This window comes from Rhopilema esculentum, chromosome 7, assembly GCF_057945365.1.
Source record: "Rhopilema esculentum isolate cy_ngs chromosome 7, ASM5794536v1, whole genome shotgun sequence".
Classification (NCBI taxonomy): domain Eukaryota; kingdom Metazoa; phylum Cnidaria; class Scyphozoa; order Rhizostomeae; family Rhizostomatidae; genus Rhopilema; species Rhopilema esculentum.
The window spans coordinates 1482214-1499186 of record NC_142821.1 but is presented as its reverse complement, the minus strand read 5'-3'; the positions used below and the strand labels follow the sequence as shown (position 1 = coordinate 1499186).

The 16973-nt window shown below is 35.1% G+C and overlaps 1 protein-coding gene across 1 annotated transcript in view; it reads left to right on the top strand.

The window, feature by feature from the left end:
• Nucleotides 1–16973, top strand: part of LOC135683000 (N-alpha-acetyltransferase 25, NatB auxiliary subunit) — a 70055-nt gene that overhangs the window by 20362 nt on the left and 32720 nt on the right. Inside the window, exons 14-26 of the mRNA XM_065198124.2 lie at nt 124–234; nt 705–774; nt 1382–1481; nt 1731–1778; nt 3687–3790; nt 4181–4242; nt 5369–5438; nt 6770–6812; nt 9868–10065; nt 11266–11389; nt 14108–14170; nt 14653–14750; nt 15231–15320. Of these exons, the coding sequence (XP_065054196.1) occupies nt 124–234; nt 705–774; nt 1382–1481; nt 1731–1778; nt 3687–3790; nt 4181–4242; nt 5369–5438; nt 6770–6812; nt 9868–10065; nt 11266–11389; nt 14108–14170; nt 14653–14750; nt 15231–15320 (1181 nt within the window). The remainder of the gene's footprint in view (nt 1–123; nt 235–704; nt 775–1381; nt 1482–1730; nt 1779–3686; nt 3791–4180; nt 4243–5368; nt 5439–6769; nt 6813–9867; nt 10066–11265; nt 11390–14107; nt 14171–14652; nt 14751–15230; nt 15321–16973) is intronic.

Genomic DNA, 16973 nt, shown 5'->3' with positions numbered 1-16973 from the left:
AACCAGAGACTTTGCTTCTCGAATAAATAATAGTATGAGAAGATATATTTTCTTTCTTATACTTAACTGAAGAAGGAAGTATAGTCCAACAATTAACGGTTTATATTTCTTTTGGCTTATCAGAAGCGCAAGCAATGGTATGGCATATACTCTTGATTCTTGAAGAAGCCTCTCGAACTAGCCCGTCAAACCACGAGTTCAAAGTCTTAAAGATGGCAATTTACTGTAGTCTAGGTGAGATGATCGAGGGTTGTTAAAGGCCGTAGAATTTCTGTATCTTTAAATCTAATCTAATACTGATCTCAAATGTCACTGCTGAGTTACTTGAGAAATCATAGTATTTATCAGCCTTTTATTAAATTTGATTGGTGAGAGTGATAAGGGGAAGGTGCTTAATTTTTAGTGACAAGGTGTCTCAAAGCTGGCAGAAATGTCAGACATGTTGAAATTGCTATTCTCTGATGAGAACAGGTCTTTTAATAAGGTCCTTGACGTTCACTTGTGACATTTTACTTCGAATATTTGCTCCATTTATTCCTGTACTGGCGCATAACCCTATCTAAATTTTCAGATAAAGTTTGTTTATGGATTTGTTTCGTATAAAAGTTCTAAAATATTATCTTTCCTTAAGATTCGCAAAACAAAGATTTTTGTTGATCGATTCATTTGTTAATTTCAAGTTGTTTAACCTTTACTCGTTTTAGGTGCTTTTGGGCCGTGCTTAAAGATAGGCGAAGAGCTTGAGATCAAGTATATTATGTTAGATACATTAGGGTTAGTTCCACTCAAAACCTGTTTTGTTTTTATGCTGTAAATTTCCTCTGCAACCAACCTTTTTTTCTCATTATTTCCACTCGCGTCTAAACCCGGACTTATGCTTTTTGTAGATGCGCAATTAGTTAGAGGGGGGAGGGGGGAGTTTGAAAATTTAACAATAAAGATGCAATATTTTATTTTCAAACGATAAATTCCTCCTAAATGACAAAAATATGTGGTAGGCCATAGGCTAACAGAAGGGCAAAGAAAGGAAGTTTCATGTCTGTTATTTTTTTGTGCAAAATCTAATTTTTTGTTACATGGCAATACGCAAGCTGTCATTTTCACAAGTTGCGAACAGTGAACCTTTAACCGCATCGAATCGTAATCAAATCCTGGGACCAAAAAGATGAAATCTTCCTATCTTATTTACTTTATACCAAAAATGATGCATCATATACCACAACTCAGCATTCAAAACGGCTCTTAATGAGCCTTAAGGTATTGATTATCTTCCGTTTTCGAAGGTTTTTACACCTGTCGTTCGCTTAAATTTAAGTGAGTTCAACTTTCAGCATTACAGTGACGCCAAAAAAGTTGTTATTTCAGAAATTTCTTTTTTCAGATATAAAATAACACGATTTGAGCAACCATTGTGCCATTTTCAGTCTGCATCGACGTTTTATTCTGCCACTTTGAAGTTTTTCCACGCAAATCAGAAGGATGTGAGTATGCCAAATGTGTTTCCATTTTTGTTTTCGATGATTGGGTTAGAGATTTCGTTTGTTGCAGATCTTAAATGCGAAAATCCAGTCTTGCTAAAAATATCCAATGCTAAATCTCATAAACTAGATAATACTATTTTAACTTTTATGGTGTCTCGGTTTGATTTTTGCACGAAGGACGAATGTTGTTATAATTGATGTGAATGTTTTTCGATTATATAATGTTTTCATTTTACTTTGTAATTGTAGACACCAGAGCAGATAGTGGCCGCCTACAGATATGGGGCGTTTCGCAAGGTATGCATTAGGCTACCTTCCAAAGTCTGCCTTTACCTTTCCATTCCAAGGTCCGCCTTTAAACCTCCTTTCCAAGGTCCGCCTTTAAACCTCTCTTCCAAGGTCTGCCTTAAAACATCCCTTCCAAGGCCTTCACTGAGCACGTGTTTACGTCCTTCCCCAATCGCAACTTCATAATATTGAGCTTTCAAATTCGTTCCCTCCTTATACGATTGATTTAATGAAGCGTTTGGCTGTTCTTTCGTTAAAATTTCTGAAGCGATAGATTGCTTGCTTTCTTTTGCCACCATTATATTTTGCTATAATTTTACCCAGCAGGACCCATTTATGTGATAATGTCACTTATGTTGATAAAAGAATTATGGCGTTGTGATTGCTTAGGTTTTGCATCGGAACGTTTTCCAGATACATGCAATGTTTTCTGTATGAAATCTTGGCCTTAATATCCTCAAAAATTTTTTACTAGTTGGAATAACACTTTCGATGCTATGGTTAATTTTTTGTGTTATAACTGGCATATTTTGCTTAGGCAACTTGAAACTTATCTTTTTAAGTAATTGTTCAACTCAAGCTCTTTTAAACGACTTTCAGTTTTCGCAGATAAGACATTCATGTCATTACAAACGTCTTTGGTCTAATAACCTTTTGTGGATTTTTCACAGTTCTTATGCGGAATAATTTTTATACACAGCAAAAGCTCCGTTTTTCGATAACTTTTCTTGCTATTCTAGTAGAAAACGATCTCTAACAGATTCTTGTAAGTTATCTGTTCATTTTTAATAACCAAATATTTCAAGGCCTACAGAGAACTTTTACGGCTAATCTTTCCGAATTTTTTGGCGTACCCAAAAATGTTCATAACATAAACAATATCTTGTGAAATTTTGTGGAAATATTAGTCGTCCGTATTGAATGAGAAATAAAGAAATATATGTTTCAAAATCTTCCACTTCGAAGTTTCGAGGACTTTTCAATACTTTTTTAAGGTAATTGAATATCGCTGGAATTTTCTGTTTTAGTACGTTTGTTTAAGTACGAGTCTCTCCTTGAGTACAAGAAGAACTTTAAGGATTGTTATGAAACAACTTATGCATTCAAGCAGTAATCCAGAAAAAATCATGATACCGAAAATTCAATTGGCTTTGTCCATTTATTTGATAAATAGTTCATCGAAAAATAGGAAGTAGTTATCTGCGTGAATTGCTATTTGCAACAACTTTGTTTTCAATCTTGTTTAATAATAAAGCCGAGACCAGATAAATTAAATGTCTTTCCAGATATGCAGATAGATTGATGACAACTCTTTGCTCTATTTTACTCTGCCCCAGAGGTTGCTTTTCTCAATAGGTGCACTCCAATAATTCTATATACATGTCATACAAAATTTGATGAATTCATTTTAAGCAATTTGCCGTAGCCAGATCTTTGGGATTTCTACGGCCTGCCCATTTCTTAAGAACGCAAATGCGCCCGCAAGCAAATTTTACGCGTTATTTTGTTAACGGAGGTTGGTAAAAATGCCCATTTTTCGGCTTTGGCCTAAGCTTGTTTACACTTTCCGTTGTTGTGATTGGCTAAGCGGCGAGAGAGGCCACGTGATTTAGCGCGAATTCTCAGCCGATCAAGATCTGAGCCATATTCTCCCATACCATCGCTATCTTCTGTTTTCGGTTATTACATGTGGTAGTGATTACAAGTTAGAGCAGCGTTTATAAAGTTTAAGCTCTTGCCTACTACCAATAATGCATATACTGCCTTTGGCTTTCAAATTTCTCCTTTATTTTCAAGTAATTCGTAATTTCTGTGCGTCTGTTTTCTTTCGCTTTCTTATCTAATGCTTTAGTTTGAATGGTTTATTAACATCAAGCATTTACACCATAAATAATTGAGCTCTTTTATTTTCCTTAGATTCCTGAGATGATTGCTTTTAGAGATCGTCTGAATACTTCTGTCCAGTTAACTCTGGTTCTGTCTGAAAAACGCCATCTTGATTTGCTTCAGCAGGCAAACAGGTAATAATTTACTCTGCTTTTGACCAAGAAATGTCCTTTGTTGTTACAAACCTTTGTTGCTTGGCATTTTTTATCCCAAATTCTTATGACGACCATAACTACCTAAAGTTACAGCATTTGGTTTGCTTTTTGAAATTAATCATAGAATAAGTTTGCTCCTTTATAAGATTTACTCAATTCAGAGAATTCTTATTGGCCATTTAAAGAAGTTGTATAGAATTTACGATTATGCACACATTTATTTAACCGACAATTGAAGTATATTATATATTTTATATCAAACAGACTTAAATATTGTCTTTTATACACTGCTTAAGCATTCTTAGGTTTTTCGAAACTTGTTTTTTATTTTGAAAACTTTTTTCCAGTCCTTCTCAATTTGTTTTTTAGTTTTGAGGAAGCTAAACAGATGATTAAAGACGGGAGTCTTCTGTTTTCATGTCCAGCCTCTCGTATGTAAAATCAATCTTGATTGCTATTTTCATCTTTTTGCTTTACCAATTTTGTTGGTTTTACAGTTTTAAGTGCTCAAAAGGCAGATTTGAAGTGTAAAGTTTACTATCTTATCATAGTGTCTGATTTTCGTTATCTTCAGTACGTTTTCAAGTCATAATCTTTATCCTTCCTAGGGTCATTAATATTTCAAGCTCATGTCCACAGACACAATGAAAATTTTAATTTTGCCAGTCTTCATGAAATAATTTTTTTATGCTTTGACCCGGGTGACTTGAATCATTATGCATGTGCTCGGGTTAAAGAATATAGGAATCCGTTCACTGATCTTCAGATATTTTCAACACAGACATGCAGTGACTTTTCTTCATTTGTTTGTACCTCTCATATTGAATGTTGAAATCTCAATAACTTTATTTCATGTGAAGTCCTCTTTGTTGGTTTATAAACACTCAGATAAACTTTATCCTACTATAAACATTTACCATCTAAAAAACTTAAAACCACCAATCTCTACTTATTTCGCTATTTCTTACTTTAATTTTTTGAAGTTTGGAAATTGTGATTTATATCCTCTTACATCTTTACCTTGCAAACACCTCTCTTCTACTTAAATCTTTGTTGATCCATTTTGTGTTATGCACCTATTTCCGATTCTTGATCTTCCCTTCCTTTCTGGATCTGTAATGTTATTTAATCTGTTACCCCCAATTTGCTTTCTGTACATCTTTTCAAAGGCCCTGGTAGCACAAATCAAATTAACTTTGATGATATCGATAGATCACATCCGGCAATGGCCTTATGTAACCTGTTTTCATTCTCCACAAGGGTACCACAAAATGCAATTATTTCATTCAGTCTAGACTAAATTATAACAACAACATGCCGTTTTCCCGTCTCAAAAATTGATTCATAAATTAATGTTAGATTTTACCTCTTACGTCTGAAGGCGAGCTTGTTTGCCGCCTCTCTTGTTTCCTTATGACCTAAAAATAAATGCTTTACCTGTCATCCTTACGATCTCATTGCGTACCTCGAACTCGTATCAAATCCTCTCCTTCACAAATAACTTTAGTCCTGTGCTGCGAGCAGGATCTTTGTAACGACTCACATATCCTTCAATAGCAAATCATTTCGATGGTCTCCTGGACAACAGAGACTTCAACGTACTTAACTACTATGGAACTCCTTGCAGGTATTTACGCTTGTTTCTTACTAATCTATGATTTTATCTGTTACACACCCACAAAAGCAACGCTGTTTATCATAGAATCCAGTAATACTCTCTGAGATCACATCAAACGAGCGTGAAATTTCATACTCGGAACCGACCAAGGGATGTTGAAAATAATCGAATTTTATCAAACATGGTTTTGATAAATTATCGATAAATTTGATTCGATTTACTTAGTATGAGCTATCTACTGTTTTCTGGGACTTTTTTGCCTGTAAACACTGGCAGTTCAGCAATCATTTAGAGACCACTAGGAATGGATCCTGGATGTTCACATTCATTTTTGTAAATGATATTCACGTTAATTATTGACTTCTGAATAACCAAATTATCAACTAAAGAGAACCAGACTCTGTATGCTATTTTTTCTGTTACCCAGAATGGTTAGGAATGTTTCATCTTTAGTGTTCAGACAATGTATTTAATTGAGTTTAGGTTACCTTCGGACAATGTCATCGCCAAGTCAAATTACAAAACCTCCAGACAGCAAAACCTCCTTCTTTTTGCTTTTGGGATAGTGACCCTGCCCTTACTCATTTTTATTTTAAAGCGTTAAAGCGTTTAATTGTTCAAATTTTTATTTGAAAAATGAATTCATTTTATAATAGGCTTGAAACGTGGAATGTTTTGCCCCCTTTTATCATTTTTTGCTCTGTCAACCACTTTTAATTTGATGAAAATTTTAGGAATTAGTATTCATTACCTTAAATTAACAAATTTCTTGTAATTAACAGCAGTAAAAAAATCCTGTGTCATCCTATTTCTCATCGTTTCTTTTTCCTGATAAACCAATACCTTTAAGGGGAGCATCATGGAAGTAAGGTCAGCTAGACCTGTTAATGCCCCTGAAATTAGGGTTGTCTATCTTTTTGTTTTTAATGTAAATTATTGTATTATATTCTTTTTAACTTTTATAACTTGTAAATACTTTTTGTGTGGCGAATTATATATACACACATACACCTTATTGTAGGAGTTCAGCAAAAACTACCTGCCTCTCCTCGAAAATTTTTTTGTTTCTAAATCATTACAATTAGATTATCTTCTGTTTTAACCTGCATTCAGACATTCTATATAGAAAGTAAACTTTCACTGATAAATGTTTCCAAGGAAAGAAAAACAATACGGTGATAGGGGTGCAAGCAAGCCAGTGTTTATCAAAAGCTGTTCTTTTAAGGGATCTTTTAATTAAGTTTAGTTTGAACTTCACAGGACGGGTTTTTTGGACAGGATGCTCTGTAAAAGATTTTAGCACCGTTTAGAGACTGATATATATTTTTCATTTTCTCTAGGAAACCGACTAAAGAACATATTCAACAATCATTTGCTTTAGAGGCAAGTAAACTTTCATCAACATATGATTTGATGCACTGAAGCATTTATATTAATAATAAAAATAATAATAATACAAATATTTACAGAGGATGGCCTCAGTCACTCGAGGGTGATTTTCATGATGATTCTCTATAAACAACTCTTTTATATTTATATTGAACAACTATTTATATTTTATAGTTAGAAAAAATATATAAAATTTTCAAAAGCAGAAAGTTAGATCTGCACAAATCAGAGTTGTCTATTCAATTAAATTATTTAATGTCAATAGATTTGAAGAATAACTTACATCACGTCGAGAATCTCTGCGTGAGAGATGTTTCAACTAGTTTTTTTTGAAGCGCACTTTTCATTATCTGTGTCATAGTGATTTGAATTCATGCCTACACTATCTAATTCAAGGGTATGAAAAATCAGAACGGAGTGTAGGTTGGAACACACCCTACCAACTAATATCTTTTTAAGGCTCCTGATTTTTTTGTTTTCTTGCCATTTTTACTATCCTTTTTAAAAAAATTTCCCATGTATGAGAACTGGTAGCCTGATCCGAGAAAATGAATTTCTTTTATGCGGGTTTTTACTGTATTCCATGAAAAAGAAGCTCCTATGCTTTCCTGGGAATGTTTTACTTGTTATAAATGTTTTGTTTTGTTCTATCATTTAAACGTAGGTAGGTATTATATTCGCTAGGATAATGGCCATTCCAACCTATATATTTTTATTGAAAAAGGCTGAAAAATAAGTATATCACCGAAAATGATAGCGTGTGGTTTTTCACTATTTATGTCGCCTTAGTTTTTTTTTAATTAAGCACAAAAATTCTAGAGCTCAAAACAACCATCTTTTTTGCTTTCTCATTCACCATTTTGATACTGAGCTCGCTCTTTTTAATGATTTTGTTCTTAGGATATCTAAACAGTTTATGAGTGACCCGCAGCTACCGGCTCCACAACCAGACTATCTTTGAAGATACCTTATAGAATTATTCTACATTATCATGATTTGTAACAAGTACACATACATACCCATCGGTAGCAAATTTTTCTAACGGATTCGGCTTCCTCCCACACATGTTCGACAAATACGTCATCGAAAACGTTACCTAAGGAGTTTGCATTCTAGTTTTGAATTTTTTTAATTTGCGCCAAAGCTGAATATCGTGAAGATCCACGAATCCGGATATTTGTTTATTTTATGACATAATACTGGCTCTTCTGCTTGATGGCGCAAGCTCTGAAGACAGTATTCACAGAGAAGTGAATTCAAACGCGAATGAATGGCAAATTCAATTTGAATATGCTACATGTGGAAATGAAATTTTTGAACCCGTAAAGGAATATTAACGAACTTTGAAAATTTTCCGCACAATAATTCCTGAACGTTTTGTGCAAAGCTTATCAAAATTTCAATCTAAGTTGCTCGTTAGATATTTTATTGTTTTTGATATATGCCTGGATGTAGTTTTTAATACAGACTAATTGCATGCGATTGTTGCCTACGTTTCAAGGTCTGATGATAAGGAGAAGTACGCTAGCGATCTTCAAGTCAAAGAAAGAGATTTCTATGACTAGAGAAAATCCAAAGTTTAAGCAGAAACGAGAAACTTGATAACCGTATTAAGCAAGTTATTTTTAATGATTTGTGCTTGTTCCTCTTCACTGTTAGCAAACACGTGATGCTTACATTGAGAATGCAAACGAATTTATACTGAAATGCACCGTTGAATTCGTCAGGCAAACTAAACGATTTCAATAAATTCTTTATGGCCGTTGGCTGCTATATCTGGTAGATTGAATTCTATGGTCCAGAACTGTCACGATGATGTATACATTGTGCTGTATTGTCCTGTATTGTGCAGTTCATGCTGTATTGTTCTGTATTGTGCCGTATTGTGCTGTATTATGTTGCATTGTACTGTATTGTGCAGTATTGTGCTGTATTGTCCTGTATTGTGCAGTATAATGCTGTAATGTTCTGTATTGTGCAGTATTGTGCTGTATTATGTTGCATTGTACTGTATTGTGCAGTATTGTGCTGTATTGTACTGTATTTTGCAGTATTATGCTGTATTGTGCTGTATTGTACTGTATTTTGCAGTATTGTGCAGTATAATGCTGTAATGTTTTGTATTGTGCAGTATTGTGCTGTATTATGTTGCATTGTACTGTATTGTGCAGTATTGTAATGTATTGTCCTGTATTGTGCAGTATAATGCTGTAATGTTCTGTATTGTGCAGTATTGTGCTGTATTATGTTGCATTGTACTGTATTGTGCAGTATTTTGCTGTATTGTACTGTATTGTGCAGTATTATGCTGTATTGTGCTGTATTGTACTGTATTTTGCAGTATTGTGCAGTATAATGCTGTAATGTTCTGTATTGTGCAGTATTGTGCTGTATTATGTTGCATTGTACTGTATTGTGCAGTATTGTACTGTATTATGCTGTATTGTGCTGTATTATGCAGTATTGTACTGTATTATGCTGTATTGTGCTGTATTGTACTGTATTTTGCAGTATTGTGCTGTATTGTGCAGTATTGTGCTGTATTGTGTAGTATTATGCTGTATTGTGCTGTGTTGTGCTGTATTCTGCAGTATTATGTTGTATTGTGCTGTATTGTGCTGTATTGTGCAGTACTGTGATGTATTGTGCAGTATTGTGCTGTATTGTGTAGTATTGTGCTGTATTGTACTGTATTGTGCTGTATTGTGCTGTATTGTGCAGTACTGTGATGTATTGTGTAGTATTGTGCTGTATTGTACTGTATTGTACTGTATTGTGTTATTTTGTGCTGTGTTGTATTGTGTATTTAAAGTGTATTTATAGTGATTTTTTTCAAGTATAGGAATATTTGTAATGTTTGGTGTGGGGGCAACTCGATAACGTTATGTTTTTGCCTCCACCTCCACAATAATTAATTTGAGTTTTGTATTTGTTTTGAGTGTTATAGAAAAAAATACACGAAAGCAGCTTCTGGCGTGTTTCAATTAGATAAGGAACAGCGCTTCTAATACACTTCTATACGTGTTTTAGTGATTCGTTCTCCTTGTAGGTATTATGGATTCGATTTCGTTGTCTTTCTCTCCGCGTTTTGGGCATCGCCCACGACGAATCTGATACCTCAAAGACTGAGCATTTGGCAAATGGGAATGAAGCGAAAGATGATGTTCCAGAGGATCTCGAAGCTGTTATACAACAAATTAATGGTATAGTTGAAAAGGCAAAAGAATTAGAAGAAAATGCAGAAAAGGTAAAATCGGGTTTCATTTATTTGTAGAGTTTTAAAAAAAATATTTCATTTCCGTCAACGGGGTCAAGATGCGGTATACGAGGTTAAGGACCGTGAGCTCGTTTTAGGATCAGCAAAGTGATTTGAGCATGTGACGTCACTTGCGTTTATCATTCGTTTTTGCAACTATATACTTTACGTTGCCCCTGTAAATTCGAATACCCCCTTTCCCTCAGAATCAATGCTGGTTTGTAGTTCTGTCATTTCTCCTTCAAAAGCATGCATTTAACATTGACTTGGGGGAGGGAAAAGTTATTATTCAAAGGAAAGAGAAAAATATCAACTTTCCTTGAGAAGTCCCAACTATTTGTGTCCGGGATTGTAGGATGCCACACTGAGTTTTACGCTTTTTGCGATCATCAGACAGTTGGCTGATGAGCTCGGAGGAACCGTCCTTTTCTATAAACCAAAAGTGTGGTAATTTATTTATATTTTCTTTCTCGCATTAATGTCTATGAACGGCTTTCGTACATATAAAAAATTAAATGAGAGATCTCAACAATCTATTGGGAATGGATGCAGATGCAAGACAGATTTTAGAATTCAACGAATAGAAAATTGTACGAAAAAATTCATATGCTGTAACAAATTATGGAGTACAAAATGTTTAATGTTAAAATACCTAATTGAAAAACATCAGAATGGATAAAAGCGAATAAGCAACATCTGTGAAACCTTGCAGTTCTAAAGGAGACTTTGGTGGCTATATCTTTAGATAGTAACGTTGTATTAATTGAGCTAAGGTTAATTTTGTTGTTTTGTTTGCGAAGCAATTCGATTTAAATGATTTGCATTTATTTCAAGCGTCATAATTATTTTGTGATATATAAATATGATATATAAAGGATTTTGATTTCCAAACGCTGTCCTTGGACCAATCTCGATTTTGTTTGCTTTTTTTAGTTACCATTCTACCAAGTAATTAGAGTGTAATCGCTTGGGTTTATTGTGTGGTTATTTTAAATCCAAATGAAAATAGCAGTAGGCAGTGACTGTAATCTGCATCCATTATTTTACTAAAAGCGTTTTTCTTGTAACAAAATAGATCATCTCTATGGTACTCCCAAAATGAACTCTATGGAAGCTAAAGGTGCCTTTTGCTAAACTCCGCCGTTACGCATCCTTTTGTTTGTGCATAATTTCTTCCCTTTTAATTCTTAGTTGAGTTGTGCTTATGCATGTCATGGCCCTCCAAGTTCAAGATGGAAGAAAATGATAGAAGGAAGTTACTTCGAGCCATTGCTGGAGATCACAAAAATTTTGCATATGTTAAAGATGACTTCTGGTGAGATTATCGTTATGTGATTTTATCACCTTTTGTTTGATTTCGGGACAAATAAAATCCAGTTTTGGTTTTCTACCAAATATGGACCTTTAAACTGTAACTGCCAAATGACCGGTAATTGTCAACCGACTGGTAATTACCAACTGACCAGTAATTGCCAACTGCCCGGTAACTGCCAACTGACCGGTAATTGCCAACTGACCGGTAACTGCCAACTGACCGTTTGCTGTGCCGGAATTTAGGGCTAGCGCCACTGGGGGGCTGGGTCGGCGCGAAGCAAGTGGTTTTAAAGCTGCAGTTAAAGGGGAAAGAAGCATTGCCCCATACTTTTGCTAGCCCTGCCCCCCCCCCCCCCCACTTTCATGGCGTGGGCCCTGTCAATACTTTTTTTTAATTGAGTAAGAGAACATTGTTCTTAATAACACATTTTAATCACGCGATTACATATTCAGATCAAACAAACATCAAAATCTTTCTTTAAGACGAACCTTTTTTACCCGGCTTTTTAGACTTACTAAATTTATAGGATTTTAATCCAATCATGCTAATACTTACGCAAAATCTTAACCCTTATATGTAAATGGCCGTAGAAAACTCGGTTTATTTTAAACATTAAGCAAAGAAAACAACCAAGGTTTCCAACTGAACCCTGACGTCAAGATATTTTCAATTACGCAGCTTGTGTACAGCCCTCCGCCTATAAACCTTTGGAGTATTTTTGCGCAGAATTGCCTTCAGTTGACTAGCTTCTGTTCCGAACATTTCTTTTTTAAAGATCTGTTAAAACATGTTTTTTTTGAACTGGAATCCCCATCATCAAATCTCAGGATGATACTGCCCGTTTTTCTCAAGTTGTCTCTTCAAAGGATGGCTCCATATTGAATGGTGCCAAAGGCAAATGAATTTGAGTCTTAACTGAGTGTGTTTGAATTCGTTCCAATCCTTCGAAAAAAAAATTTTCAAAATTTTTTAATTTCATTATAGAATTTGCTTGATTATTTGTATAAATTACCGTACAGTCTCTTAAAGATTAAAGCAAAATCATTTGCAGGTGTGGGTCAAAACAGGCCAAAATGGGGTCGAACAAGGATTACCTACATCGATATTTGAACTTAGGGCTCTCGACTGATAATTCCATTTGGCCCCTTTGACCTTATTGTCTTCAGACCATTTTCTCCTTCAAATCTTTGTATCCCCAAACAAAATTTCTCATCGGCTGGAAACCCTTGGTTTCATAAATGTATGAACAAGGCGATACCTTATAACTTGTGGCAGACTTCAGCAAAGCCAGACTGTCAGTTTCTTCTGTGTCACTCTGAAAAGTCAATGCATCTTTCTTACAATCTAAACGCTAAATTTTCATTTCCCAAAAGTTTTAAAAAATCTCTAGTATAATCCAATCAACAGTTTTGATATCCTACCACCATTTGCTCATTATAAACACAGATGAAAGCCGTCGTATTTACTTTCACGACTAAATTTGATAAAAATGATTGCAATTTATTTGTGTTTGATTTAAGTCCAAGTGAAATATTTCCTCAATGATCATTATTTAATCCTGTTTTGTGGCACCATAGTTGAAGCGTTTCGGAACCCTGCTGTATGCGTGCGTTGTTTTTTCTTTGTTTTGCCTTTGAGTTTCATCCTTTGCTTCCATTCGCCAGCATGAATAATCTCAGTCTCTACGATTCAGTTACTGTGTTTGTTTTGATGAAATATTTACATATTAAAGAACGGGTTTTTCAACAGTTCGATCCAGATAAACTTCATTATGATCAGATAAAAATGACTATAGTGCTTTTTCTGACCTAAAAATCCGCCAATGATGGTAATCATGTTTAAATATTTACTCCTGCTCGTCCGCATATGTTCTTGCTATCCAGAAATGCATGGTTTTATTTTTCCTGAGCTTGCGTGTTTCTTATCATACGACCTTTATCATACATTTTACTGTCGCTTATCTGCACTACTCTTTAATAAAATGTTTCCCTGTTTCGTCGAATTGGTTGTTTCGAAGGATTTTTACTCGAGATGACTGGTGCAAACGCTATCTTCAGCGTGACCTGTTGTTTGACATTTAGAAACATCTATCTTTTATGAATTTAACTTCAAACTTTTTTCTTCAATACGTTTCGTTAATGCACTTTCACCTGATATAAATTTCAAGCTCACAAAATATATGCACTCAATGCATCATTTGGAAACATTCGAATCAGACATGAAATGCATTTTTGTTGAAGCTAGCAGAAATCTTTCATGTGTGTGATGGAAAATCCTCTTTTATTTAATGTGTAACTCTTTATTATAAGTACCACTGAAATCTGATGAAAATGTCCGTGAACAAGCAGCAAAATTCTGAAACAAGCATTTTCAAAACAGGTTATAAAATCATGATCTATACATATTACTGTAAACTGAATTCAGATTTTGTGAAAAAACTGTGGCTCCTTTGGAAGACATAGGATATAGCTGGCAGTGTCTTTGTCTTGTTACAAGGAACTTTTTGAATGGAAAGTTGTAATGCAGCAGCGAAATTATGTATAACGTTTGTAAGCAAACAACTAACATGTATTTACAGCTCGTAGGATCAAGCCATATTGGCTTCAGAATACGTCATGCCTAAAATGCCTTTAATCCAATATGTTGTAGTGGCAGGTTGCTAGTTGATCATGGCGAGGTGCATTGTCATAGACTAGTATCCGTTCTGTATTTTTGTAGAGGCTTCTTCCATGGAAGATGATGTAAATGGACATGTGAATACCTTAATCACATGGTTCCAAGGTAAGTCGACACTTTGTTTGGTTTAAAATTTTGTGCTACGATAGTCATTTGTTTGACGGTTGGAGCTAAACCATATCTCCCAGCAAAGGGGCATTGCGATGCAGACGACTACATTTATAGTCGCCCCCGTGAACTCCCATTGCTGGGGATATTCCATTGAAGTCTTGCATCATAAAAGTAAACCTTTTCAGTTTTGATACCACGTCTAAATATAGCATGATTTGACCGTATCTGTCAAATTCTAACTAATATCGTTTTCAACTGATCTATTGCAGAGTGCTGTATAGGAAGAGCCGTACATCTTTGATATGTCAATAAAACAGGGTGGTTCTAAATTGCTACTTCAAGTTTCACTATCAGTGAATCACCATGGAAAAGTATTTGGTAGTATTATAGACCGTAAAAGAAGAGAAATGGCTTTTAATTATTTCTTGCAATCAGACTATTTCAACAATAAATCTGCTTATCGTTTTGCTTTGTAGAAACGTTCAAAAGGTGCAAAGAAAGTCTAGTTTTGCGAATGCTCGAGAAGGATATATTCAACGGGTCAAGTTTGGAAGATGTCAGTTTGCTGATCGAGGTATTTGAGTTCATGGAAATTTCAACTTCAGGCTTCCATAAAACAAAAAGTGTTTTTCTAAGACAGGCCGTGTTGGGTGCTAGCCTTATTATAATACTACACCACTTGTAGCTAGAATCAACTTTAATTCGATGTTTTCACCACCATAAACGGGAGTAATATAATGTTTAAAACTAATACAAATTGACTTATTGGAAAGAACTGAACTAAATCGGATTACAAAGTATGTTTAAATGTGTGTTTCCTTGTGTAAAATATTTTGACAGTAGTTGTAGTAGATATTTTAACAGGGTCTGAATCATTCACATTATAACGACTGAAACAGATGAAATAATGTCGATAGACGAAATAATTCAATTTTCACAACTGAGAATATTTTGCGATGTTTGCATAAAGCTTTTTGTCCGTTTTGCGATTTTTAACTCTTTTTAACTCTTTTCGTTCAAATGCAATTTCCAGTCGACTTTGTTTTATTTCTAGGTAGCCAACTACGTGACAATTATGATTTCATTAGTTTTGGAAATAGCTAAAAAGAAATACAAAAAGACAAGAAAAAAGAAAGGCTCCCAGGTATTTGTTTGCTTTTGAATCTCCTCATTCAATCAACTTCTAGTATTTAGAGGATTTTCTATTTTTGTTTTTTAACTATTGATAAATTGTTTACTTTCTGATTTGATTTGTTGCTTTGTGACATAAGAATGCCACTCCCCACATTCCCAAGAAAGAAAACACGCCTTGAGAATCCTGTGATTGTAATCTAAGTTTCATTCTCAAATTTAAATAACAAATATACAACTTGAGTTGGGATTAAAACGACTAAAGTTTTAAGCTATAGGCGCTCGCATGACAAACAGCCAGTTGAGACCTTTTTTCTTTTTTTTCTCCGAGTCTCATCACGTTGTTTATTTTAGATATTTTTTCTAACATTAGATATTGACAAGGCTTGATTAGTTTGTGGTAGTTTTCTCCCAAATGTTTCTCCTTGAATGTGGAGCTGTATGCTTTTTTTGCCTGACAACAGCAATATCTTTCATTTACAAATCGGGGCAACCAGTAAAGCTGCAAAGGGCTATGAAAATAGGAAACCATATTCTAAATCATTCAATTGAGCCTTGGAAGCTTTCAATTTTTTCAAAGACTTTTTCACTACTGGCTCTTTTTCGTAAAAGGCGTAAGAAACCTCCTTCTTAGTGGTCTAGAGACCCCAGCATGCACCCAAGGAGATCTGTCTAGTTTTTAAATAATATGCTTATCGTGCAACATTCTCGCTATGTCTTTTCGGATTCGTTGAATTTTGATGAAGTTAGAAAGCAATTTTCTAGGAGCATGTGTTTTCGTAGGCAAAATGCCGATAACGGCTGCTGATAAAAAGAATTGTTCATTTTGTTGAAGTCTGCTTTGGTTAACTACCTGTAATGGTGTTCGTAAAATATTTGCTGAGAATGCTGAAACAGTATGGAAACGGCAGCACATGTCCTCCCACATGGCCACGAATATTTAACAGTTTCCTCGTTTTCTCTTATCAGCTGTTTGGTAAAGGCTGTAAAAACAGACAGATATAAACAAAAAACGAAGGTTAATAGTGTAATTATTGGCTATTAATCGCTGCAAGATCTTAGACTAGATTTGTTTCCACAGATCACCAAAACTTCTTGGCCATCGACCTTAGTGTCTATGCTATGGCCCTTCCTGACCACTTTCGCCTCCCTTTTCCGGCCTAAATGAGCTCAGCTGGCCAGGGCATACTTTTTAGTCTTCGTGTTTAATTATTAATTCGCTTGTCAAAACACTTTGGGTCTTCTATCGGTTTATAATGCGCGCAACAAATTGGTTTTTGCAAGAGGCTCCCAAAAAGAACGAAGCCATGAAGAGGGTTCATACCTAGTATCGACTTGGTAGAAAGCTTGATAAATACGCAAGACATAGGCTAAAGCCCCCCAACCCCCCCTCGGTTTGATCTGAATTTTCATCTTTGTATTCGGTCAGGTGAATGTATAGTGCATAAACGATACGAAAAACCTGAATTGCTATGCTCGACTGTGTAGTGGCTTACCCGCCTGACCGACTTGGGCTCGCGATAGGCAGTATCTACTGACATTGACAAAGAGATTCCTGAAATTGGAAGGAATTGTATTCAGGTAGTTGTATCGGCCAAATAGAAAACCTTCAGCCGCGGTATCGTGCGTTTTCCAAATACCTCCCCTACCAAGATCCCGCCCTACT